The following is a 22,110-nucleotide window of genomic DNA, read 5'->3' on the forward strand; positions in this document are numbered from 1 at the left end:
TATCGGTTTTAAAAGTCAGTTTAATATCATTTTCAGATAAGTTAAAATTCAACCTGATGACTAAAAAACGATTTTCTTCTTTTTTCTTATGCATATATTTAACACATTTAATTATCCTTAGGTGTTAACTATGCACTATCAACTGATTTTGACCAACTGCTGAGAACCTTGAATACCCTCAAATTAATAAAGCTGAAAAAGGGCGATTTAGGAAATATATTTTATTTTACAAAACAACTGATGAATTAAGTAAGCAGTCACTACAAAATTGTAATCAATTTAAGTTCTCTCGACCCTAGTGTCGGGAGTCTTTTGCAGCTGCTACTCAGCAATATACATAAAAATATTTCGGATTTACTCCTGAGGTGAGCTCTATACACTACGAAATTAGATGTGGGCAACTAAAATTCTTTGATTTTAACGATCTATAAACTAATTTATAATAATAATAAATTATAATAATAAATAACTTATTCATGCACATATTTTAAAATTAACAAACTGAGAAATGAAGCTTGCAGTTATGCTACTAAATTCCCCTTTCACGACAACATTTACTGTAGCAGGAAGTTAGACTATGCTAGATACATTTTTCATCTTGCGGAGAGGAGAGAGTTTAATGCTTTAATGTTGTAACTATACGATCGTTCCGATTTAACTTAATTTTATTAAGACGCATTTGTTGAGGCATGTTCCTAATCTAAAATTAGATTCATAAAAAGAGCTCTAACTACAAATCCCAGACTAGACTGGCTGCGGCGTCCGCAGTGATACTGGGTGGGGGCTGCGATGAGGTAATATGCCTGTGGGCTGGACCGGAGACCCTGTTTGATAGCGCTTTCTCCCAGTAGCAGCAACAGCAGAGACAGCAGCAGTATCCCCTTAACAGCTGTTTACAGCGACTTGCGTGGGGAACAGGCAGGGCTGTAACACAAATATAGGCGTTGCCAGCATCTACGAAATGTCTCTCAGATCCGAAAGAAAGGACATGTAAATGATTCTTCTGGGAAAGGGATCTTCCTTTTTGTGCCGTGCTGCATTCATTTGAAGGTTTATAATGTGGTAAGCTGTCTCTTCTTCGCTTTATATATTAAACAGCATTGTAAATGTAGACGGGGAGAGATGATGCAGAACGGGTATGCTGCTGATCGGAGCATCATGTTATTGAGGGATAGCATATGAATGCATTTGTATGACAGCTGGATTTATTTAAAAAGAAACCACGGGTTGCATTTTTGTCAGTGAGCTGCAAAGATGTCCAAAGTAAAAAACTGCGAGACGGTCAAAGTGGTCGTGAGATGCCGCCCATTGAATCGGAAAGAAGAAGCGACGGGCTATGAAAGCATTGTTGATATGGATGTCAAATTAGGACAGGTAGCTGTTCGGAATCCGAAGGCTGCCCCTGGAGAGCTACTGAAAACATTCACGTTTGATGCTGTCTACGATGCCAATTCGAAACAAAGCGACCTATATGATGAGACTGTAAGACCTCTCATAGACTCTGTATTGCAGGGTTTCAATGGGACTATATTTGCTTATGGGCAAACTGGCACTGGTAAGACTTACACGATGCAAGGGTTATGGATGGACCCAGAAAAGAGAGGCGTTATCCCAAATTCGTTTGAGCACATTTTCACACATATATCTAGATCCCAGAACCAGCAATACCTGGTGAGAGCATCATATTTAGAGATCTATCAAGAGGAAATCCGAGACCTCCTATGCAAAGACCAGACTAAGAAACTGGAGCTCAAAGAAAACCCAGATTCTGGGGTTTACATCAAAGATCTCTCTTCTTTTGTAACCAAAAATGTCAAGGAGATAGAGCATGTTATGAATGTGGGGAACCAGACTAGAGCCGTTGGGTCCACCAACATGAATGAGCACAGCTCCAGGTCCCATGCTATATTTGTCATTACAATTGAGTGCAGCGAGACTGGCATAGATGGAGAGAACCACATTAGAGTTGGCAAGCTGAACCTGGTGGACTTAGCCGGCAGTGAACGGCAGAGTAAAACAGGAGTCCAGGGGGAGCGCCTCAAGGAAGCCACCAAGATCAACCTGTCCCTCTCGGCTTTAGGGAATGTGATTTCTGCCCTAGTGGACGGAAAGAGCACCCACATTCCTTATAGGGACTCTAAACTGACTCGCCTCCTGCAGGATTCCCTGGGTGGCAATGCTAAGACTATTATGGTAGCCACCTTATCCCCAGCATCCTACAACTACGACGAAACCTTGACCACCCTCAGGTATGCCAACAGGGCCAAGAACATCAAGAACAAGCCCCGGGTGAACGAAGACCCCAAGGATGCCCTGCTGAGGGAGTTTCAGGAGGAGATCGCCAGGCTCAAGGCCCAGCTGGAAAAGCGAGGCATGCTGACCAAGAAGAGAAGTCGGAACAGTCGGAGGAACAGGAAGAGCCTGGATGGCGAGGAGATCACGGACTGCGAGGGCGATGAAGAGATTCTTGCCAGTGTGGAGAAAGATGTGGAAGACTATGTGAAGGAGCAGGAGGAGAAGCTGGAGCTGGAGAAGGCGGCCATTCTGGATGACCACAGCCTGGTGGCAGAGGAGAAGCAGAAGCTTCTGGATGAGAAGGAGAAGATGATGGATGATCTGAGGAAGGAGCAGGAAGCTACAGAGATGCTTACAGCCAAATTCAAGGTAAGACAAGTCTTTACGTGCCTCTTGATGCTCGAGTGAGGGGTGGAGCATCTGGGGCCTCTGGTTAAATTCTAATATATAAACTTGTTTTTATGTCACATAAGGGCAAATCACTAGCCTGTACTGAAATTAAGCAAGAATCCAATTGTGGAAAATGTTTACATTTAAACAGTACATTCAAATTCTGTAGTTTATTTCAGAATTATGCATTTGTAGTGTTGATAAAAGTTCAGTTTGCGTCTCATTCTCTTTCAATGTTATTAGTTTATCAGTGGTTCATAACATTTTAAAACTATCTGCCATCATGATGCATAAAACCACTATTATCCTATTAGTGAAAAGAATGTACACCGAACAAGTCTTGTTCAGTCTGAAGGGAGGATTTTGTGCCTGTGAAAGCTCTTACTCATTTTCAGATTTTCCAGATTTCCCATATACCCCTGCGTACAGTACATCTTCCCTCTGTACTTTAAGGCAAATTGACCATTCAGATATTTTCACACTAGTAAATTCATATTTAACTAGCATAATAACATAATTAATGATTTAATTCTCAATAAAATTACTTGACTTTGTATTTAAAAGCACAAGGAGTCTCACTTTAAGACAAACCGCCCATCTGGAGATAAAAAAATAAAAGATGAAAAAAAAAACATTAGTAATCATTGCTATGCAGACATAGTAATCCTTAAAGCCAGACTGCTCAATATGAAGAGCTGTTACTGTATGACAATTAGATGTATTAGGTATTTCCAGACAAAAAAATGATAAAGCTATCCAGAGGAAAAGCATTATATATTACAGCAACAATATCAGACATTCTCTTCCATATTAAAATCATGTTAGTGCTTTCATCCATCTGTCTTTGTTTAAAGGATTCTGAATAATAATTTTTAATGTAAATTGGTAGACCTACTATTATAAGCATAGTTTAGAAAACAAATTAATAAAATATGTTCTAGAGCCTCTTAGTAAAGAGATTCCCACACAGACTGTTAAAACACTAACAGGAACATTATATTTCATGAGTATATAATCTCTGTTTTACCAGCCAGACAAAGATGTACTGTACCTACCTGGAATCCACCTCTAAATCATTTGCTGTAGTATAGATGCCAGGGCTTGGTGAAAGATGGATTGATTTTATGGCCTTTCAGGCCTCTGACCTCTACAGCATGGATTTAACTGCACATTGTAGTGAAACATGGTCTTCATGGCCCAGTACACTGCAGGGGCTGGTATTAATACAAAGCTCCATTGTCTACTTTGAGGGCCCAAGAATTGGTAACCACAAACACTGGCTTTTCATCCCCTAAATGTGTGGTCTTTCTGGAGCAAGGATGTAGCACCCAGGCAAGACGTTCCGAAAAAGGAAATGCTGCAAATGACGGGTGTGTAGGTTAGAAGCTCCCAATACTATTTTTTATCCGTAATCACGACGTCATAAACCCAAATAGTTTCTAAAGAAATAAGGCTGTGTGTCTCTTATAGCTTTGAACATTCTCTTTAGGTATTTCGGCAGCTTGATATTTCCTCTCAACCCTAGAGTCGTAAGTTAAAATGAGTAGCTGAAAAAGATAAACAAAGGGAGAGCGGTGGTTTCCCTGTGTATAGTAGCCATAAAATACAAGGTCTGTCTGTGTGTGGTCATGCTTAAAGAAGCTGCCATGTTAAAGCCTGGATGTCACTTTCGTCTTTGTTTCTGACCCAGAGAGAGGTCAACTCAGTCCCCGTTTATGTGGATCTGCGACAGTGGTGCCATATATCTCTTATGGCTAATGTGTACCTGTCACTTCTCTTTCTGAGTAACATTGGTAACTCACTAATTTAATGGTATTAGAGGCCTTCTGTCCCTGATTGAAAACCTTTTTTATGCATTGTGTTGGCCTGTTTTTCCCATTTGTGTCTAACACCAAGGTATGCTTGATGATTTCATTATTCTGTTCTTGAAATACGTACAGTGCAATATCATACTTGCTGAAAAATAGAAATAAAAACATTTCAGCCGTGGAGCTTTCTTCAGGAGTTAATACAGTCCCACCAAACATGTTTTTCTCCCTTCTTTCTATTTTTTTTTACTATTGCACACTGACTCAGTTCCCTGCTCCAGCCTCTTTCTGTTATTGTTTGGTCTTCAGTCTAACAGATGCTCACAACTGAAATAGTGTCCATACACTGTTTCCTCCTTTACTATATAATAAACTCGGTAGAAATGCCATGCCCCATTGAGATAATGAAGATGGCTTTAATAAAGGTTCATTCTGGTTTTGTTTTTATAGTGTTTACTGGTTGCAACGAACATGCATTGCAGTATATTCTTAACATTGTTGATAAAACATAACTGTACAATTATTTTCCATCTCACTTCAAGGGTCTGAATCCTAATGAATAGCTGCTATAGCATTTTTTATAATTTTTTTACTTAAATACTACTGCATGTAGAATTTCATGGATTGCTAAAATTATATATACAGTATATCATAACTCTAACAATGTACAGTACCTACCTGAGATAGGTTATAGATAACATTCCAATGAAAGTTATTGAATCGAGTTTTAAAAAATGGTCAGATTTCTTGTAAAATAGCTTTTAATATTGTGCTGTCATTTTCCCACCATGTTAAGTTAGAAATTGACTGGGCTGAAAGGAGCTTCAGACTGCTCTTAGTTCATCTTTGCTATCAAATTGTCTTTCATTACACCTGTACAAAGTAGGCTATTGAATTATTTAACAAAAGGCCTGTTCTTAATGACAAGTGCCTCTGAAATATTCAGATTGTTTAGAAGATTGGTTATTCATTTTGCCAATTTCAGCTTCACTCCACGTAGCCTGTGTATAAAGGGAAGAGCAAACTATTCACTCTTCCACGGAAACCTTCAGTTAATTAATGGGCCAATTTCATATGTGATAAATGCCTTTGGCATTACTGCAGTGCATAATGCTCCACTGGCTCGAAATTGGAATTAAATCACAGCTTCGACTTACCTACCAATCTCAAATTCACCATCACCATGCTGTGATAGTGGCTTCTCATTGGCTAACCAGAAGATGTCTGTGGCAGAAAGAAAGCTGCAGTCATATAACCTGTATTGTAAATTGCTTTTGGCGTTGTGGCAGGGCTGCTGAATCTTTAAAACCTCCAGGGCACAGGCTCCTTCTGGTAAAACTGTCAATATGTGCAGTACATTATTTAAGCAAAAGAAAATGCATGCAGATATAGGCCTATGTGTAAAAAAGTAAAGGTCTGTCTCCCATTATATTTTTCTTCCTTTGGTGGGGGGGTGTAAACTGTCAGCTCAGCACAAAATTCTTCAGTGCACATGGTGTTTGTGGGTGAAAGGCTTCTGCAGCTCTGGCGAGACGTTGTGATTAATTTCCTGATCCTTCTTTAGTTATTATGACCACCAGATATTTTGAGTCCTTGACTAAGCAGAACTGTGGCAACTCTTAATTCTCTCAGAACACGGTTATTGTTCTTTTATCGTGTGATTCAGCTGATAAATCATGAAACATTACTTGCTCTAAATGCATAATCCAGAGGTGCACAGTGAGTTATGTTCCTCTAGGGCTACACCCCGGCAGCTTTGTAGGGCTCTAACCTTATAATGACTGGTAAGAGCTTTAAACTGATCTAGTCACGCAACTAGTTATTCTGGTCATGCATTTGATGAATTTAAGTGTTTTTAATTTAGTGTTTGCTCTCCGTGCCTTGGTGATACAGTTAATGTTAAAGATCCTTTCAAATGTTTTGCAGGTTGTCACCTGTCAATGTTGTATCAGGGGATTCAAAAGGTATTAAAACAAGAGCATATAGTACATTAAAGCAATTCCTCCTATCTCCCACCTGTTCTGATGTTCTCATGCTGCATCTTAAAAAATATATTTGATTATTTTTAATGCAACACCTAGCCTATGACACAGTTAGCTATTGCACTTTTTTGCACTTTCTTAACCATGTAGCAAAAAACAAATGCTGGGCTTTCACAGGGATACTGGATATACAGATAGCCATTTATCCAGCAGTGTGAAGGTTACTAAAGATGTTTTTTCTGAATTTTTACAGTATAACCACATTTAGAAAGAACAAGTGAAAAGAAAAGAAGGGCCTGTGTATAGTTTGTGTGGCTTCCAGAACTCCGGAGATGTTGTTGTGCTTAAGCACGGACATACTTTAGCTGTAGAAAGGTGGATCACATGGGGTAAGCAGGATGCTGATTTGGACAGAGAAATAATGTATTTCAGATACCATAGGTAGAAAACCACTACCACTACCCTACACCCACAATGACTGGCTCAGGCAAGGGGGCAATCATTGATATGATGTATTATTGATAATACATTTGTTGAGTGGAAGTGGGTTTGTTGCTATTTCATTAAAATGTAAAACAAAGAGTGAGGTGTCGTTTCTTTTCTGGACTCACAAAAGAGAAATGTTTAAATTTGGTTTTTAGGAGGTTAGTAATTGTAGCAGGCTTTTCATTCAGCTCCATGTTAATCTTTTTCCAGCTCTGCAGTTTGACTCCTTAAGTGTTTCATGTTTTGGGATGTAAGTATTTTGTCGACATTCCAGTTTTTTTTGCTGTCTTTTTTATTGAAAAACCATGCCGATATGTATCTATGAGAGTAAATTAACAAAATACTTTTTCCCAGATATGTCTTTTTTTTAAAAAAAAAGCACTTAAGCACAATAACACTCTTTTGGAAGCAGTTTCAATCCTCCTTTGAAAGACTGGTTCTGTAATCAAGTTTGAAACTGTTCTTTGAAGTGCATGACAGACTTGCAAGTTTTGGCTTAATTGCAAAAAACATAAGCGCATTGCATTTGACTATTTGGACTGCTCTACTCAACTCCTAAAACATTTCATCAGGCATAATCAATACTGTGAAATTTGCTTCTTGTTTATTATGAGCTTCAGAAAATGCCTTACTTATCTACTGCAATCTAAAATGTTCTTATTCAACAGTTCATTAAGTACACACAAAACTAGTTTCAGAGAATTAAACTGAAATCCACAAGAAATATACATTTCATCCCTGTTCCATAGATGCCCTATAAGCCATAAAAATAATATTTAATGTGCTAGATACCACATTGTGTTAACCTGTACATATCCAATAGAAGTCATACAATACTTTGAAGTTTACTTTTTATATGCTTTATTGTTCAGATCTTCTGTTTGTTTCCATTCGGTAGTTCCAGTCGTTTGTATTGTTGCTTTTTCATTCTTTTGTGCAAAAATGCTTGCTTTAGTCATTGTGTGTGGGATACAGTATATTCCTATGCTTAAGTAAATCATGATCTGAATATTAATTCTTGGTTTGTGAAGACGAACATGGGAAGACAGCTATACAGATGCTGTACCAAAATAAAACTCTTCTGCATGGTTACATGTCATATTTGTAATGAGTTTTATATCACACATGACAATGAAGATACAAGGAACAATACAAAGCTAACTGACAGCATGATTAATGAACCATAATAGAGTTACACATATATAAATATAGAAAACAGTTTATCTTGTGTTCTTCAATGTGTTATTCTATAGGATGTGTAATGAAGGAGTGATTCCTCAGTATTTTCCACATCGGACTGTTGATCATCCAGTGTACTTCCACAGAGCTGCAGCTTTTAGTTTTTTTTAGAATTTAGACCTTCATTTTAATATCACATACAACCTATGCCTTGGCTGAAGTGTATTCCCACTGCATTGTTCAGTGTTAATTGAGCCGGCACAATACATATACTACTGTATATACAAGTCCATGAATCTATTGGTATTGCTATACACTTTGCAATTTGAACAATAGGCATGTTGTTAATGTGTATTAGCTTCAGTACTTTTTTTCTACAGTATCTAAAAATCTATTAATCTCTCTAGCTGTGCCATAAAGACTTTTTATTCAGTTAAAGAGTTAAAAGACTTTTATTGCAATTAAAGAGTTTATTTCACTGGGGAATGTTGGATAAGAAACAATAATTAAAAAACAATAACAGAAAATGATTTAGATTTAGGTATTACATTTAGGCTCTTCTTTATCTTAAAGTTGTCAATCAAATTGTACACACTGCATGATTTTGTATTTTTGTTGTGTAATACTGGAATAATGTGCCATATAATGGATAGTCAATACTCATGAGCCTTTAGAATCTTTGTTGTCCATGCATACTGATTCACCATTTAGGGATTTAAAAACACCCAGAGATCAAAATGACTCTGTTAGTCCCTTCCTGTGATGTATGTGCTATTGTTTCTTGCACAATTCTCTCCTTTAGAAAAATAAAAAGGCCCAATCCTGATAACATTCCCTAAGTATGGTTTAATCTAGCTATGATCACAGTTCAAAGATTCGGACAGGGAGCATGGTCTGTTCCATAGATTAGAGCAGGGATATAAAAGATGGAATCAGATGGAATCTGAATAGCTAACTTGAAATAATCTGTCATTCAGAGTAGGTAAATATCTTAAGCAGAGACAGTAAAAAATACAGTCAATGATTTTTGGCAAGACCACATGGACTTCAACTAAATAATACCTAAAGCACTGAAAAAACTGAAGTGAAACATTGCATTTTGGAATTTTTGCATACGACTTTATTTTAATATATGCTGCTGTAAAAGGTAGATAAGAATTTTATCCCAATATGACTAAAATTGTCCCACTCTAATAACTGTGTGTCAGTTAATCTGTAAGAATACTCGAGGTCTTTATGATCAGTGCAGTTTTTAAATATAAAAACCCATAGCCCTGTCCACAGGTCCAGACGTACAGATGAGACATGGAGAAGAAACATATAAAATTTAACCTTTTTTGCTGATCATGCAGTCAGTCAGAGGTCTTATGTCACTCTTTTTTTGCTTCTGGTCGAAATTACTACCAATGCTTCTTTAAGGCTCATTAATGTAATCTAAATCTAGTTTTCCTTGAGCTTAAATGTGTTCCTGCTCAAGTGATTTTATGTCTTGTGGTCTAATTAATGTATCTAATGTAAATTAAAACTGTCCATTATTATTTACAGTACATAAACCTGTGTGCCTGATAAAATATGGAAAGTAACAGAGTTCTGCTAATTTTCTAGAATCTTGCTAATTCACATCATACTGTAAAATTTGTGAACAAATTGTTATTTTTTTCTTCAAAATATAACAATTAAAAAATGGAACAATACAGTATTGCTTCCTGTCCCACAAAATCCCTCCCTAACACCACCACACCTGTGATAATCTCCTCCATTTTTCCCACTAAGAATAACTACAGCCACAGTAGATGTTTGTGCAGTAAATATCTGACTCTATCCCAGCTTCCAAATGCTGCCCTCCTCCCACTTCCATGGATCGGAGCAGTAGCAAGCTCCATGTGAATACACCAAGGATCCTATGATTCCAGTAGAGGGACTGAGGAAGATCCCAATCAAGTTCCAATATCTTTTTAGCCGAGGTCAGGCAAGCCAGTCAGATTGGTGTCTCATGCTGGGACAGTCCAAGATTAAAGTCAAAAGAACCAGATGAGAGCAAGGAATGTTCTAGTTCAGCATAGTGGGCAAACTAGAGCAGACTTGTACCTGAACAAAGCCACATTTGGACATCCCCAAGATATGTCCAAAGTACTTATAGTACTGTGTGGGCAACGTGTGCATAGAGCATTGTAACATCTACAAGAGGTTTCATTGTAACATCTACAAGATGTCAAGTTCGTTTTCTAAAATAAAAACAAATTGAATATTTTATATTGCCCCAGGAGATTACTTCATTGAAAATATTGAAATCCTCATTCCAAATAATAACAAGAGCTAATGGTTTCTATAACGACTAACAGAAAACTGACTATACAGATAAATAGAGGAGGCCAATTCATTTTATTATTCCCCAAAGTCTAGTAGTGTATATACTGTACCTTGCTCACCCAGGGGACTGTGTAGCTGTGTAAGTACAGTGCAGAACAGATCCGCAAGAAAAAAAAAATGAAAGAAGAGACAGGTAGCTTGTCAAGCCTCAAAGACCATCCTCATCAAAAAATATCTGCTTGACTGTATATCCCTTTGTTCTTCCAATGCAGAAAAGAGAAAGGATAAATGAAATATAGGCTACAATGTGAGGTGAAGATGATCACTCAGTGCTATTAAGTAGTGATTAGCATTGATCTTGCTTTATAAGGGAACGAGTACACCCAAACCATGTCAGGAAAAGTTTCCCATTACATTAGAGAACAGGATTTATGTTTATGGAGAACATGGATATGGATAATTCATCTGACCATATTAAATTTCTCCACTGCTCGGTATTGTATTTTACACCACTAGACTCGCCAGATGTGATGAGAGGTTTTTGCCCTGCAACCAGACTGTGGTATCCTCCTCCATTGCGTTACTTGACAAGTTTTTACAATACTATATTAGGCAACATTCATTTTTTTCACAAACACTATAAAAAATGTATTTATATAAAATTATATAATATATAATTTTATATATATATATTGTGTAATTTTCTGTACAGATGTTTTCCTTTATTTCCAGTGGAAAGTTTCTGATTAAAACGTCTCCTCGTGCACCAGGATGAAATTTTCTAGCCAACCGATCTGCAGTTGACAGCTTATTTTTCTTGCTTTCCAAAAGTTTCAAAATGTTATATATATACAGTGTATGTATTCGGTATACTGTATATACTGAACCTGCAGGTATAAACAACACATTGGTGTCAGAATATTTGTAAGATTGGTTAATTTACTAGTGGATGGATTTGTCTGGGAGTGTTGAAGCTATCCTAGGTTTCTTTTGTACCATACTGGAAACAATTGTGCAAGAAAAAAATAGCTCTCCAGTTTGTCAATGGAAGTAGACTTAATTATTTTAAATTGTGTATACTAGCCATTTGAGAGTTCCTTCACTGGAGCCATAGTGTTCACAAAACATACTTAAAACTCTCCAATGCAATTACTATACTTATGTAGGCCTTGGGGCAGTGTGCCACTCTGATGACTTACCTGACAAGTCATGAAAATGGTGTATTAGGCAAGATTTTATTTTTACATAAACACTATTAATTTATATCGAGTAATTTGCTTTACAGATGTTTTTCTTTATTGCCATAAGCATTTTCCATCCTGCAGTGTGTCCTTTTAACAGCATGGTCTTTTTGGGATGTAAAGGATGAGGGCTTGATGTCGGGGTGTGCAGTAGTCCTTACTGTGGTCTGTTCTATTTGTTTCTTGCCACTCTAACTGCCCTTAAGCTGGAATCACCTGTTCTTTGGCCTTGATCTGCCCTTATTCCATTACCTTCACATGATTCTGCACATCTCCCTATTTTGATTTGGTTCCTTGTGTTTTACAGAAAAGCTCGAAGCCTCAGCTCCAGTTTCCGTTTTAAAATTGTTCCCAAGTGACTTTTGGCGGCAAGGTTCTATTTTTGAAAGACTTTCCAGGTCAGATACAAGAAACAGCTACAATTGTTGTTAATATACAACAGCAAGAATCCTATTCATTTTTGTGGGCTGTGCAGCTCCTCAAAAATGGTGCCTTCTTGTACTCTATCCATAGAGTGTAAAACCTTATCAGAGGTGAATGCAGCGCTGCTCTTGTTAAAATAAATACTTTATATATCTTTTAAAGATAATCTCTTCTTCGTGTTTATCAACAATAATCTTCGTATGATCTCTTTACAGAATGGAATGTTATCATACAGCCCATCTTGGGATGTACTTGTATAAGACTCAGTATACTCACAATACATTTGAGGCATGGTGGTATCTCACAATAACTTACACACGTACCATTGTCTATATAATCATGAACCCCCTAATTAATTCTTTATCATTTTTACAGTTGACAGCTGAAGTAAGGTGTAGCGTTGTAAAGTAGAGATTATATGTGTTTAGTTCCTTGTGCTTTGTCTTTACCAGTCTTTTGTTTTTATAACTATTTAATTATGCATTTCCTGCCAGCTGTGCTTTCACCATCAAAGTTCAAGGCTTGGACCTCAGCACTAAACAATAGGCAGCTTTAAGGGAAACAGTTGTGTTGTCACATTGACAGCTGTCCTACATTTAACTCTGGTGAAATGCCACAAGTTTCAGTTTGGCTTCAAGACTCGGCTATCGTACAAAAGGAGAGTGATAGACCTAGAAATTATATCAGCTCTACAAAGATGCCACTACTGTCTAACTGATGCTATTCAGTTATCATTCACATCTGTAAGTTAGTAGCTTTCTAACAAGAAATGCAGATCAACTTGTATACTGAACAATCTTTGCTAATCTAGATTCACATCACAACTTGTGTTTTTCCCTGCGTTTAAGGTGATTTTTCTGTACAGAAGCTGCTTGTTTAGAAAGAATGTGGGAGACTGTTTAGAAGGTTAACACTTTTCTAATGTTCAAAAAACCCAAATGCTGCTTCTCATTGTTAGACAATAACTTCTTGGTATGTCATTTTTAAATCTTGTTCTTTCAAGTATTTTCTTTCTGACCCCCAGACTATACAGTATGCTTTGTAATCAAATAAAATGGTATTTCAATATTTGAGAATGGTACCTGTCTTAATAATCCTTCCACTTACATAGCATTTTTCTGGACACTCCATTCAAAGCACTTCACAAGTGTGCCAGTATGCTCACCACACATCAGCTATCAGTGGGGAGGAGAACACAGAGATGAAGTCAATTCATAGATGGGCATTATTAGGAGGTCATGATTTGATAAGGCCGGGGGGAAATTTGGGCAGGACACTGGGGTTAACACCTATATTCTTTTTAAGATACACCCTGGAATTTTTAATGACTATGGACAGTCAGGACCATGGTATTCCATCCATCCACTTTTACAATATAGTTTCCCCATCACTATGCATGCAGTGTTATTGTTTGTTATGAAATACTGTAAGGATTTAGGACTCCAGATGATTAAATGACTTTAAACATGGATATCAATAAAAAAGTGATCCTTTTTACATGCACATTAACTCATCTGTTGCTTTTAATGAAACTATAAAAATTGTAAAAGGGCAGGTTTTTACTTTGTCCTTTTTGTAACAGCACAGTTCTAATCCATTAGATAGAAAATGTTAGAGACAATATTGAATATTGACTAAAATTTACTGTCAGAATAAGTTCATCTGACGTTTTTGCTGTATTGTCATAACTGTAATGACAGCTATTGAGATGGCACCAAACTGGATGTTACCTTAAATGATTTGATGTACTGTACATGTAGTATCCCTTTTTGAAAAATATATTAATTTGTTTATACAACTGTGCAATTTTAATTTATTTTTAGGTGATTCCTGAAATCCTTACATTTTTCTTAAAGTTAACTATTTGAAATAGTTATTTTGTAGATTTATAAAATTCAAAATGTTCTTTTTTTGCTTTCAAAAGAAAATGGTAATGTCACTTGAAGGCTGAATATGGGGCAAAATGAACAGTATTTCTTATTGCAGCCCATGTGTTGCAAATGTTGATAATTATGAAGGGGGATGCTTCTTATTTGATATTTGTCTTTCAGTACTCTACTGATATGCCCTTCATGTACATGACTGTTCTTTAACTTTAACTGGTGCTAGCATGGGACCAAGGCAAAGAGAGCTCCAATATAACAAAACTGTAAATGGGAATTACAGAAGCTGAGAGACATCATTTTAGGGCTTTATCTTGAAAGATCATTAATCAAGAAACAGCTTAGATAAAACTGCTGTTAAGGTTTGACAGCCAAGGTTTATAGTTACTCTAGCTATTTGATCTTATTAAGCAAGTATTGTGACCTTATCAAGCTTAAATAGATTTTACATGTAAATAAAATCCTGTAATGTATGCATACATTAGGTTGCATTTGCTGAAGTCACAGAATGAGGCCATTGTGTATCACTTCTGTAATTACATTTTTCTGTAGTCTGCTGTTTAGAGTAATGATGTTTTCTGTATCTTGAAACAAGCTCTCAACACTGCGAGCTTTGTCCTACACAATGTACTAATGAGGCCTCAGAACAGCTGCAGTGAAACCCACCATCCATATCCTCCCAAAAAAGACTGACAGTGACCTGTTTTTGCTCTGTTCTTTCCTCTGAAAACCTCCTTTGTGCTGGTTATGAACAATTATTACATTATCACCATCTCAGTCTCATTAAAAGCACATTTGCTCAAGGCTTTTTTGTGCAATAATACAGTTAATTAGTGGCAACAATAAATTTCAATCTTTGAACCTATGAAGCAAACAGAAATTTCTCTAGTAAATGCTGACAGTTTTTTTTTAAAGGAAGGAAATTGGACTTAAGACAACTCATTTAAATAATAAACTTTAAAAAATTGTAGACTGCTGGACTTTTCACAGTTTGCATAGTACAGATGATACATTAGGAGTCCATTTGTTGCTTTGTTTAATCCAATAAATCTCCCACTGCATTGATTCATGTTCAACAAAAATTTAACTCAGCATATATGCCCTTTCCCTCAACTGAAGTACAGTATTTGTAAGCGGCCCTTCACTGAAAACTTATGTGAACTGTTGGTGTATTTTGTTCTTCATACCAGTCTTACATTCAGTGTTTTCTGGGAATCCATATATCAAGCATATATGGTGGTGATTTTTAATATATTTTCCTTCATACAAGTGTTCTCTTTTCTAGTTTCTGTATCTTTTCCCACTAAACACAATGACAATACAATATTTCAGTAAAGGAATATACAAAAATAATAAAACAATACATTAAATAAAAAAGTAAAATAATAAAATTGTTTTATTTTTGCATTTCTCTGCGATTTTATCATTCACAAAGTAAGTATTGTATAAGAAAAGGCATATGTTAGCCAAGTGGATTTAGAAGATTAATAAAACTGTAGTTCTATAATAGTGAAATTATTCTCTTTATTATTCTTTCTTAAGGCAGATGATATTTAGCAGGTACATGTAAGCAACATGGCACTTTCATTTGAATTTATTCAGCAATCCTTCAGCTTAGCCTTACTGAGTCATTTTCACACTTAAAAGAAGGATCTGGTAGGATGAAATGTTGGCTCATTATGGTGGTTCATTAGAGAGTTTACCTCCTGGGCCATTCTGAACTACTGCTTTAGCATACTGAAAAACTTTTTGCTTCTCAGATTACTAATTCATCATTCACTCAAAGTAGGCTGTATCTTCCCTTGGAAAGTGTCATATTTATACACAATGAGTCACTTCTAGACAAGTAAGGCAAATTTATTTTAAGCTTAATTTCAAAATTATGCTTTGCTTCTTGGATTTTAGTAGTATTCCCTTTGTAATGTAAGGTGTGAGAGAAACACGATGAATCTTTGTTTTATAATATATTGAAGACCAAGTAGATCATTGTAAAGCTGTGTAGAAGATATTGCTTATATAAGATGGAAGAATCCTGAAAGTATTGCTGATTTTTTTTTTATTTTTCCAAGCTCTCTACATTCTTTAGTGTTTAGGCTGAGAGAAATTAAAAAAAAAAACATAGGAAGAGTTGGAGAATAAGACTGAACTTTGCATTACAACATTATATCCAGAAATTTTGTGTAATATGTATTAATGGGATAGACTATAGTTTAGACTATAGTTTTCAGATTATATACTTCTTTTCTAACAGCCATGTGTGGCTTGGTGACTACTGTGTGTTTCTTTTTAACAGACTCCCTAGTGCTCAGTTTTGCTGTCAGTAATATCTAAATTCTTGTTTTTTTTCTACAATTTAATTGTGGCTCACTAAAATGGAAACTTAGATGTGTGCTCAAGAAATAATTGATTTCATAATGTGTAGTAATCATCCATGCATCCATCTTCTAACTGGTTTATTCAATACAGAGTTATAAGGGAGCTGGGATCTGGACAGAATGCCAGTCAATCACAGCGCAACCTCAAACCAGGGCCAATTTTCCCAGAAGCCTATTAACCCACCAGTATGTCTTTGGACTGTGGGAGAAAACTGGAGCACCCAGAGGAACATGGGGAGAACATGCAAACTCCACAAAGACAGGACTCCAGAATCTGAACCCAGGGCTCCAGCACATCGGGGCAGCAATGTTAACCTCTTATTCACTATGCTGTCCTAATAATAATAATAATAATAATAATAATCATAATTTTATCATCATCATCATCATCATCATCATCAATGAACCACTAATACGTGCAGTAATTATCGTCTCTTCTTTCACATTTAATAACTTCAGTGAGATCTTTTTAAATATTATCAGATCATTATTGAATTGGGTCAGAAATATATAGATATTCATTGTACATCATAGCAAGGATCTATATCTATGTTAAGAATCATTCTGAAACAACAAAAGAAAAGTGCAGTAAATACAAAAACAAAGTGCCAAGAAATGAAGAGTTATCAGCCATGAAATTAATAGACTGAAATTTGGATCTAATCTAAAATATATTTGGTAACATCCACTACAAATGTGGCAAAAATTGCAGAGTCAGGTAAGGTCGATAGAGAAAGATATTGAGTCTGTTGAATCAGGAGAATGGAGGGAGAAGGAGTTCTATTTTCAGCTGTTCAGTACAAACAGACCTATTGAATTCAGCTGAAGAGTCCTTGCATGTTGGTGCGCTGCTCTCTTATTGCTCCCAGTCATCTCATACCAGCCCCCTCTGTTGAAATATTAATGAGTCACAAGCCGAGAAAGAATGGTTTTGAAGTGTGTGGTGGGGGTGTTTTCATCCTATTGACTTTCCTGTTGAAGGAAAACAAAGCAACATGCATAATGTAGCATGGAGACTTGTCTCTCCTTGTCCTATAGAAGAAAGTAGTCAACAGTAGGAGCAGATGCCATAAGTGTTTCTGAAGTACTGCACGTACATGAATTTTCCTAAATTCCAGAATATGAGATAGTGTCCACAAAAAACTGAGAAATAAAAATGGTAAAACTGTAAAACTGAAGTCCTGTTGTTAGACCCATAGATTTGCCCTTTCTTATATAAAACTTGAAAGTTTATTTGGGATTATTAGTAACATGAAAAGTTATCTTTTCATAATAATGCTAAATTCCCTAAGATCTTTGGACTATGGTACAAAACTGAGGTTGGTACCTTTTTTATAACAAGCTAACAATTTGCTAATTTTAAGTTTTTACTGCATATTTTCCCCATAATGTCATTTTACATGTATACATGCTGGTATTTTATTTTATTTTTTTAGAATTCTCATAGTGAACCATAAACCAAATCAGAGAAAAATGAAAGAAACAACAACACAAATTTATCAGTATACAGTATAACTAAATAACCATATACTGTACATATGAAAAGATAAGATCACTTTATTGGCCATATACAATTTCTTGTATTAGGAATTTGTCTTTTCGCATTCCCCAACTTGCCCTCCATGAGACACACAGATACACAGACAGGGAGAGAAGCTTGGGGTCAGAGTGCAGGGTCAGCCATTTATACGGCACCATGGAGCAGTTGGGGTTAAGGGCCTTACTCAGGGGCCCAACGGAGTAGGATTCCTCTTCTGGACGCAGGATATGAAACGGCAACCTTCCAGCTGTAGGCGCAGATCCTTAGCCACAGAAAATAGAAATATGTGTGCTCACATTCATATATACTTACCAAGGAAGACAGAGGAAAGTGGAATGATATTACTTTCACCAAAAGAATGGAAGAGTAGAGCAGACATAGTCATGGAAAAGATGGCAGGCTGATCAAAAGACAAAAAGATAACAACAGAGCAAGAAGCTTTTCAGTAGATCTAATTTTCTCGATTCTTAAAATACGCATGCAATTATTAATCCTGGAAACAGGATTTTAAATGATATCAACCCATATCCAATTCAGGGGGAGAAAAGAATAGTACATGCACAGAAATAATTTTTAAACTTTAAATGGGGTGTCAAAACGTTTTAGAACAGTTGTTATATGGTGAACATTATTTTATATATTTCTGAGAAAGATAGATGTGTACAAACAACATACTGTATATAACACAATATATACATGCAGATGAGTTTCTTTATTTCTTTTTCTTGACCATTTTATGCAACAAAGTAAAAACATCTGTGCTTATCCACATTCTTAGAGACTACATTAGCAGTTTGTTACTAATGCACTTATTTAGTGTAAGCATTAATCTTGTAAATTCAGTGCCCTGCTGGGGTTCTGTGATGCAAAAGTCTGCTTTTAAAAGCTGACTTTTAAAGGTTTCTGTAATTACATTCATTTATGTGTGTGCACTGTGATGGACTGGCTTCATATTACAGTACTGTATATGAGAGAGATCTGACCTTTAAAATTTTAGTTTGCAGTAATTTCTTTTAAATTGACCAGTGATAACTAGGTGTATTTAACCTTGATTTAGCTTCATACATAGATTTACAATTCTAAAACAAAGGCATCATGGGAACTGAGGGGAATATGTAGCCTAAAAAATCAAGTTTATGAAAGATAAAATGCACAAACAGTTGCTTTAGCTACCTTTCATTGACTCTCTGTGGATTCAGGAATAACAGTAAAAAAAATTCTGCTCACCTTCAGTATATGGGCTTGGAAAGTGTGGATGTACTTTGCTTTGCACCTGTTTTTACTGGGATAGACTTTGGCTGCCCTGCTATCCTGTACTGGATAAAGCAGTTAAAAAATGAATGGATTGATTATTTGATAACGTAAAATAGTTTAACTTATTAGAAGGTATTAAGCAAATGGACAAGGCAGTATCTAATTGTGCAGTTTAGAAGAATAACATTCTTTGTATTGCAAGATGAACCTGAACTTGAACTTTTTTGCCATATGTAACCGGTACTGGTACAATGGAATTCTTACTTAGAAAGTCTCTCATGTAGTTGGTGGTGAAGCAAGATTGTCTTAAGTGTTGTCACTTTTCATTCCTTCTGTTATGTAATGCAAAGTTTCACATTTCAGTTCAGATTACATGCTGTTATGCGAGACTTTTAGCATCAGTAGACTCAAGGCATGATAAGCAAAGAAAAACAAAGATGTAGTGGCTGATTAAATCAGTGTCTTTTGGCTTATGTATAAATGTGAGTGCAGTTCAAGTTTCCACAGCCTTTTTGCCAGTTTTGTCACGAAGGTTTAAAAAATCATTTTTTTGTTATTAATTCTACACATAGTTTTTTTCTGCTGCATTATGAAGGATGTATATTACATAAACTATACTTTTCCTATTTCCTTGTGCTGCATGTACTATATATTCTAAAGTGAAAACACGGACTGCATTTTTATTTAGACTTAAGCTTTGCAATATCCTATGTGTTTGTTTAAATGCAATATAATGATATTGTAGCAGTCCATTAGGTATGCCTTGTTTTGAGTAGTCATATTTTTTAGAAAAGAACACATTTACTGTTTATTTTTAATATTTAAATGGAAGCCCAGGCAATACTCTAATTACCCTGGTGGCTTTTTGTTTGTGTTTAGAAGCATCTGTTTTACATACAGGTTGCAGCACCAAGGGGAATATTTGAGTCAGATCTCTATTTTTTCCTCTTTTTTACCTATAAATATAGAAATTTGCCTAATTACCTATGTAGCTTTTTGTCAAGAACCTCTAAAGTAGCCAATAGCTAAGTAACATGGAATGTGCTTTTAATTTGGTGATTGATCAACAAGAGGCTAATAATCTAAGCCTGCTTGAAACTGAAAGGTATGTACATATGATGCTCTAGACTGCAAAACATCTTTTCTCCAAAATCTAGGTCATTTCTTCCACAGAAGGAGTAAGAGGAGATAAGAGCAAACACATTTACATTTTATGGAATCAAAGAGGTTGATACTTGGTGCAGAGGGACTAGTAATGTAGGGGGGCAGTTTATTATTTACGTCCTTGAAACCCTGGTCACCATTCTTAAAAGTGCCTTGGAGAATGCTGTTTTTTCTTCTGATGTCTTGCTGGATTTGAAGGATGGCCTAATGCTCACTGGGGTGCCTGTTGCAAATATTTTGTTTGATCTTTAAAGATATGACCCCCTTGTTAGTGGAAACTCAGGATTTCAGAAATAAAACATTTAAACAATTGTAAAGGATGATTGATCAGCCTAGATAGTTTTTTTCATTTAGTACATTTTTGTCTAACAATTGTTCTCCAGTGGTTGAAGAGCTGGTGGGATGATATAACAGGTTTTGCAGCCTACACAGCAGTGTCACAGTCACATCGTTACCTGTGAAATAATGTGATCACCTGAACAGCTCGGTGAGCATGGTATATGTTTATAAAGTCTTACGTGGGAAGCCAATTATAACACAGGCAGGTTGTCAACAGAAAGTTTTTTTCCAGCACAAAGAAATATCATGGTGACAACAGATGTGCTTGATGTGTTCCTAAGATAGCAGGAGCAAAACAGAGGAAACCAGAATTAAATATTTAAGACAGCTGCATAACTTCAGAAGCCACAGCATGTAATGGTATACCCAGAACCTCAGCAGGAGATCACTAGCAAATTTCTGCTAAAATATTTTTGACAAAAATCCCTTTCTTTATCTGGTCGTAGAATTTATTTTGAAGGGTTGATCATCTGATCAGCTGTGTGAAAGTTTCCATCTATCATTCACTGCAGCCATGGACAGACAGAGCCCTTACTTTTTTTGGATCTTGAACACATTACTCTCTTGCTGAGTCACCTGCACTGGGTCCTCATCAAGTGCCTTATTATGTTCCAAATTTGTAAGCCCACATCATTGTTCATGATTACTGTTCCCTCTTCCCCCCTGCCTCCTACCCATGTTCTAATGAGATCCTTTACAAAATGTGTTAGGGAAGACTCAATAACAGGCAACAAACCCTTGTTCTGCATCCCTCTGCTAGCTGCTTTCACAGAGGCACCTGCTCTGCTGTGAACTGACCAAAAAGGATGTACTGTCTAATGAATATTAGTCAAAGAGACTTACTGATCTGAGGAAAGCCACATTAAAGGGACCATAATGTTTTTAGTGCTATCTGTTGTTAAAAGATATGATTGTTCTAGTCGTTAAATGTTATTTGTGGAGTGGTTATGAAGGAGGATGGCTTTGTGTTTCCTGTCAATATTTCAGAGACAGGGCATGTTATAGAGGGTATTTATACTGTATAGACAGATAGATAGGACTTTATTGATCCCGAAGGGAAATTGATGAGTATAGAAATATAGATATAGAAAGAGTAAGTGGTTCTTTGAGTTTTTAGGAAGAACTATTAGAACAAGCTTAGGGGCGTTACGAAAATTGAATTGTGGAGAAATATAAAAACTGTTTTTTTTACACAAAAAATATCAATTATGTCAATTTGTGTACTTAGATGATAAATCTTGATGGCGTGAAGGTACTTACATTTTTGGGAACAGGGTTAGCAGGTAAATTAATGTGGAAAATGATTGAGATGTCTAAAATAGACTTGATTTAATAATGTACAGTACAGTATGTCAGGATATGTTTGGGAAGCTGATAAAGCATCTCATCTCATTTTAATGAGATCAGTGTTGGACTCTGCATGCCAGACATGAGTTAACCA

At 36.2% G+C, this 22,110-nt stretch overlaps 1 protein-coding gene across 1 annotated transcript in view; it reads left to right on the forward strand.

The window, feature by feature from the left end:
* Window positions 1–834: 834 nt before the first annotated feature.
* The window catches only part of LOC102683495 (kinesin-like protein KIF3C), a 78,489-nt gene continuing 57,213 nt past the window's right edge, over window positions 835–22,110 (forward strand). The window contains exon 1 of the mRNA XM_006625854.3: window positions 835–2,664. Within this exon, the coding sequence (XP_006625917.3) occupies window positions 1,255–2,664 (1,410 nt within the window). The 5' untranslated portion in view covers window positions 835–1,254. The remainder of the gene's footprint in view (window positions 2,665–22,110) is intronic.

Source organism: Lepisosteus oculatus, chromosome 2, assembly GCF_040954835.1.
Source record: "Lepisosteus oculatus isolate fLepOcu1 chromosome 2, fLepOcu1.hap2, whole genome shotgun sequence".
NCBI lineage: Eukaryota > Metazoa > Chordata > Actinopteri > Semionotiformes > Lepisosteidae > Lepisosteus > Lepisosteus oculatus.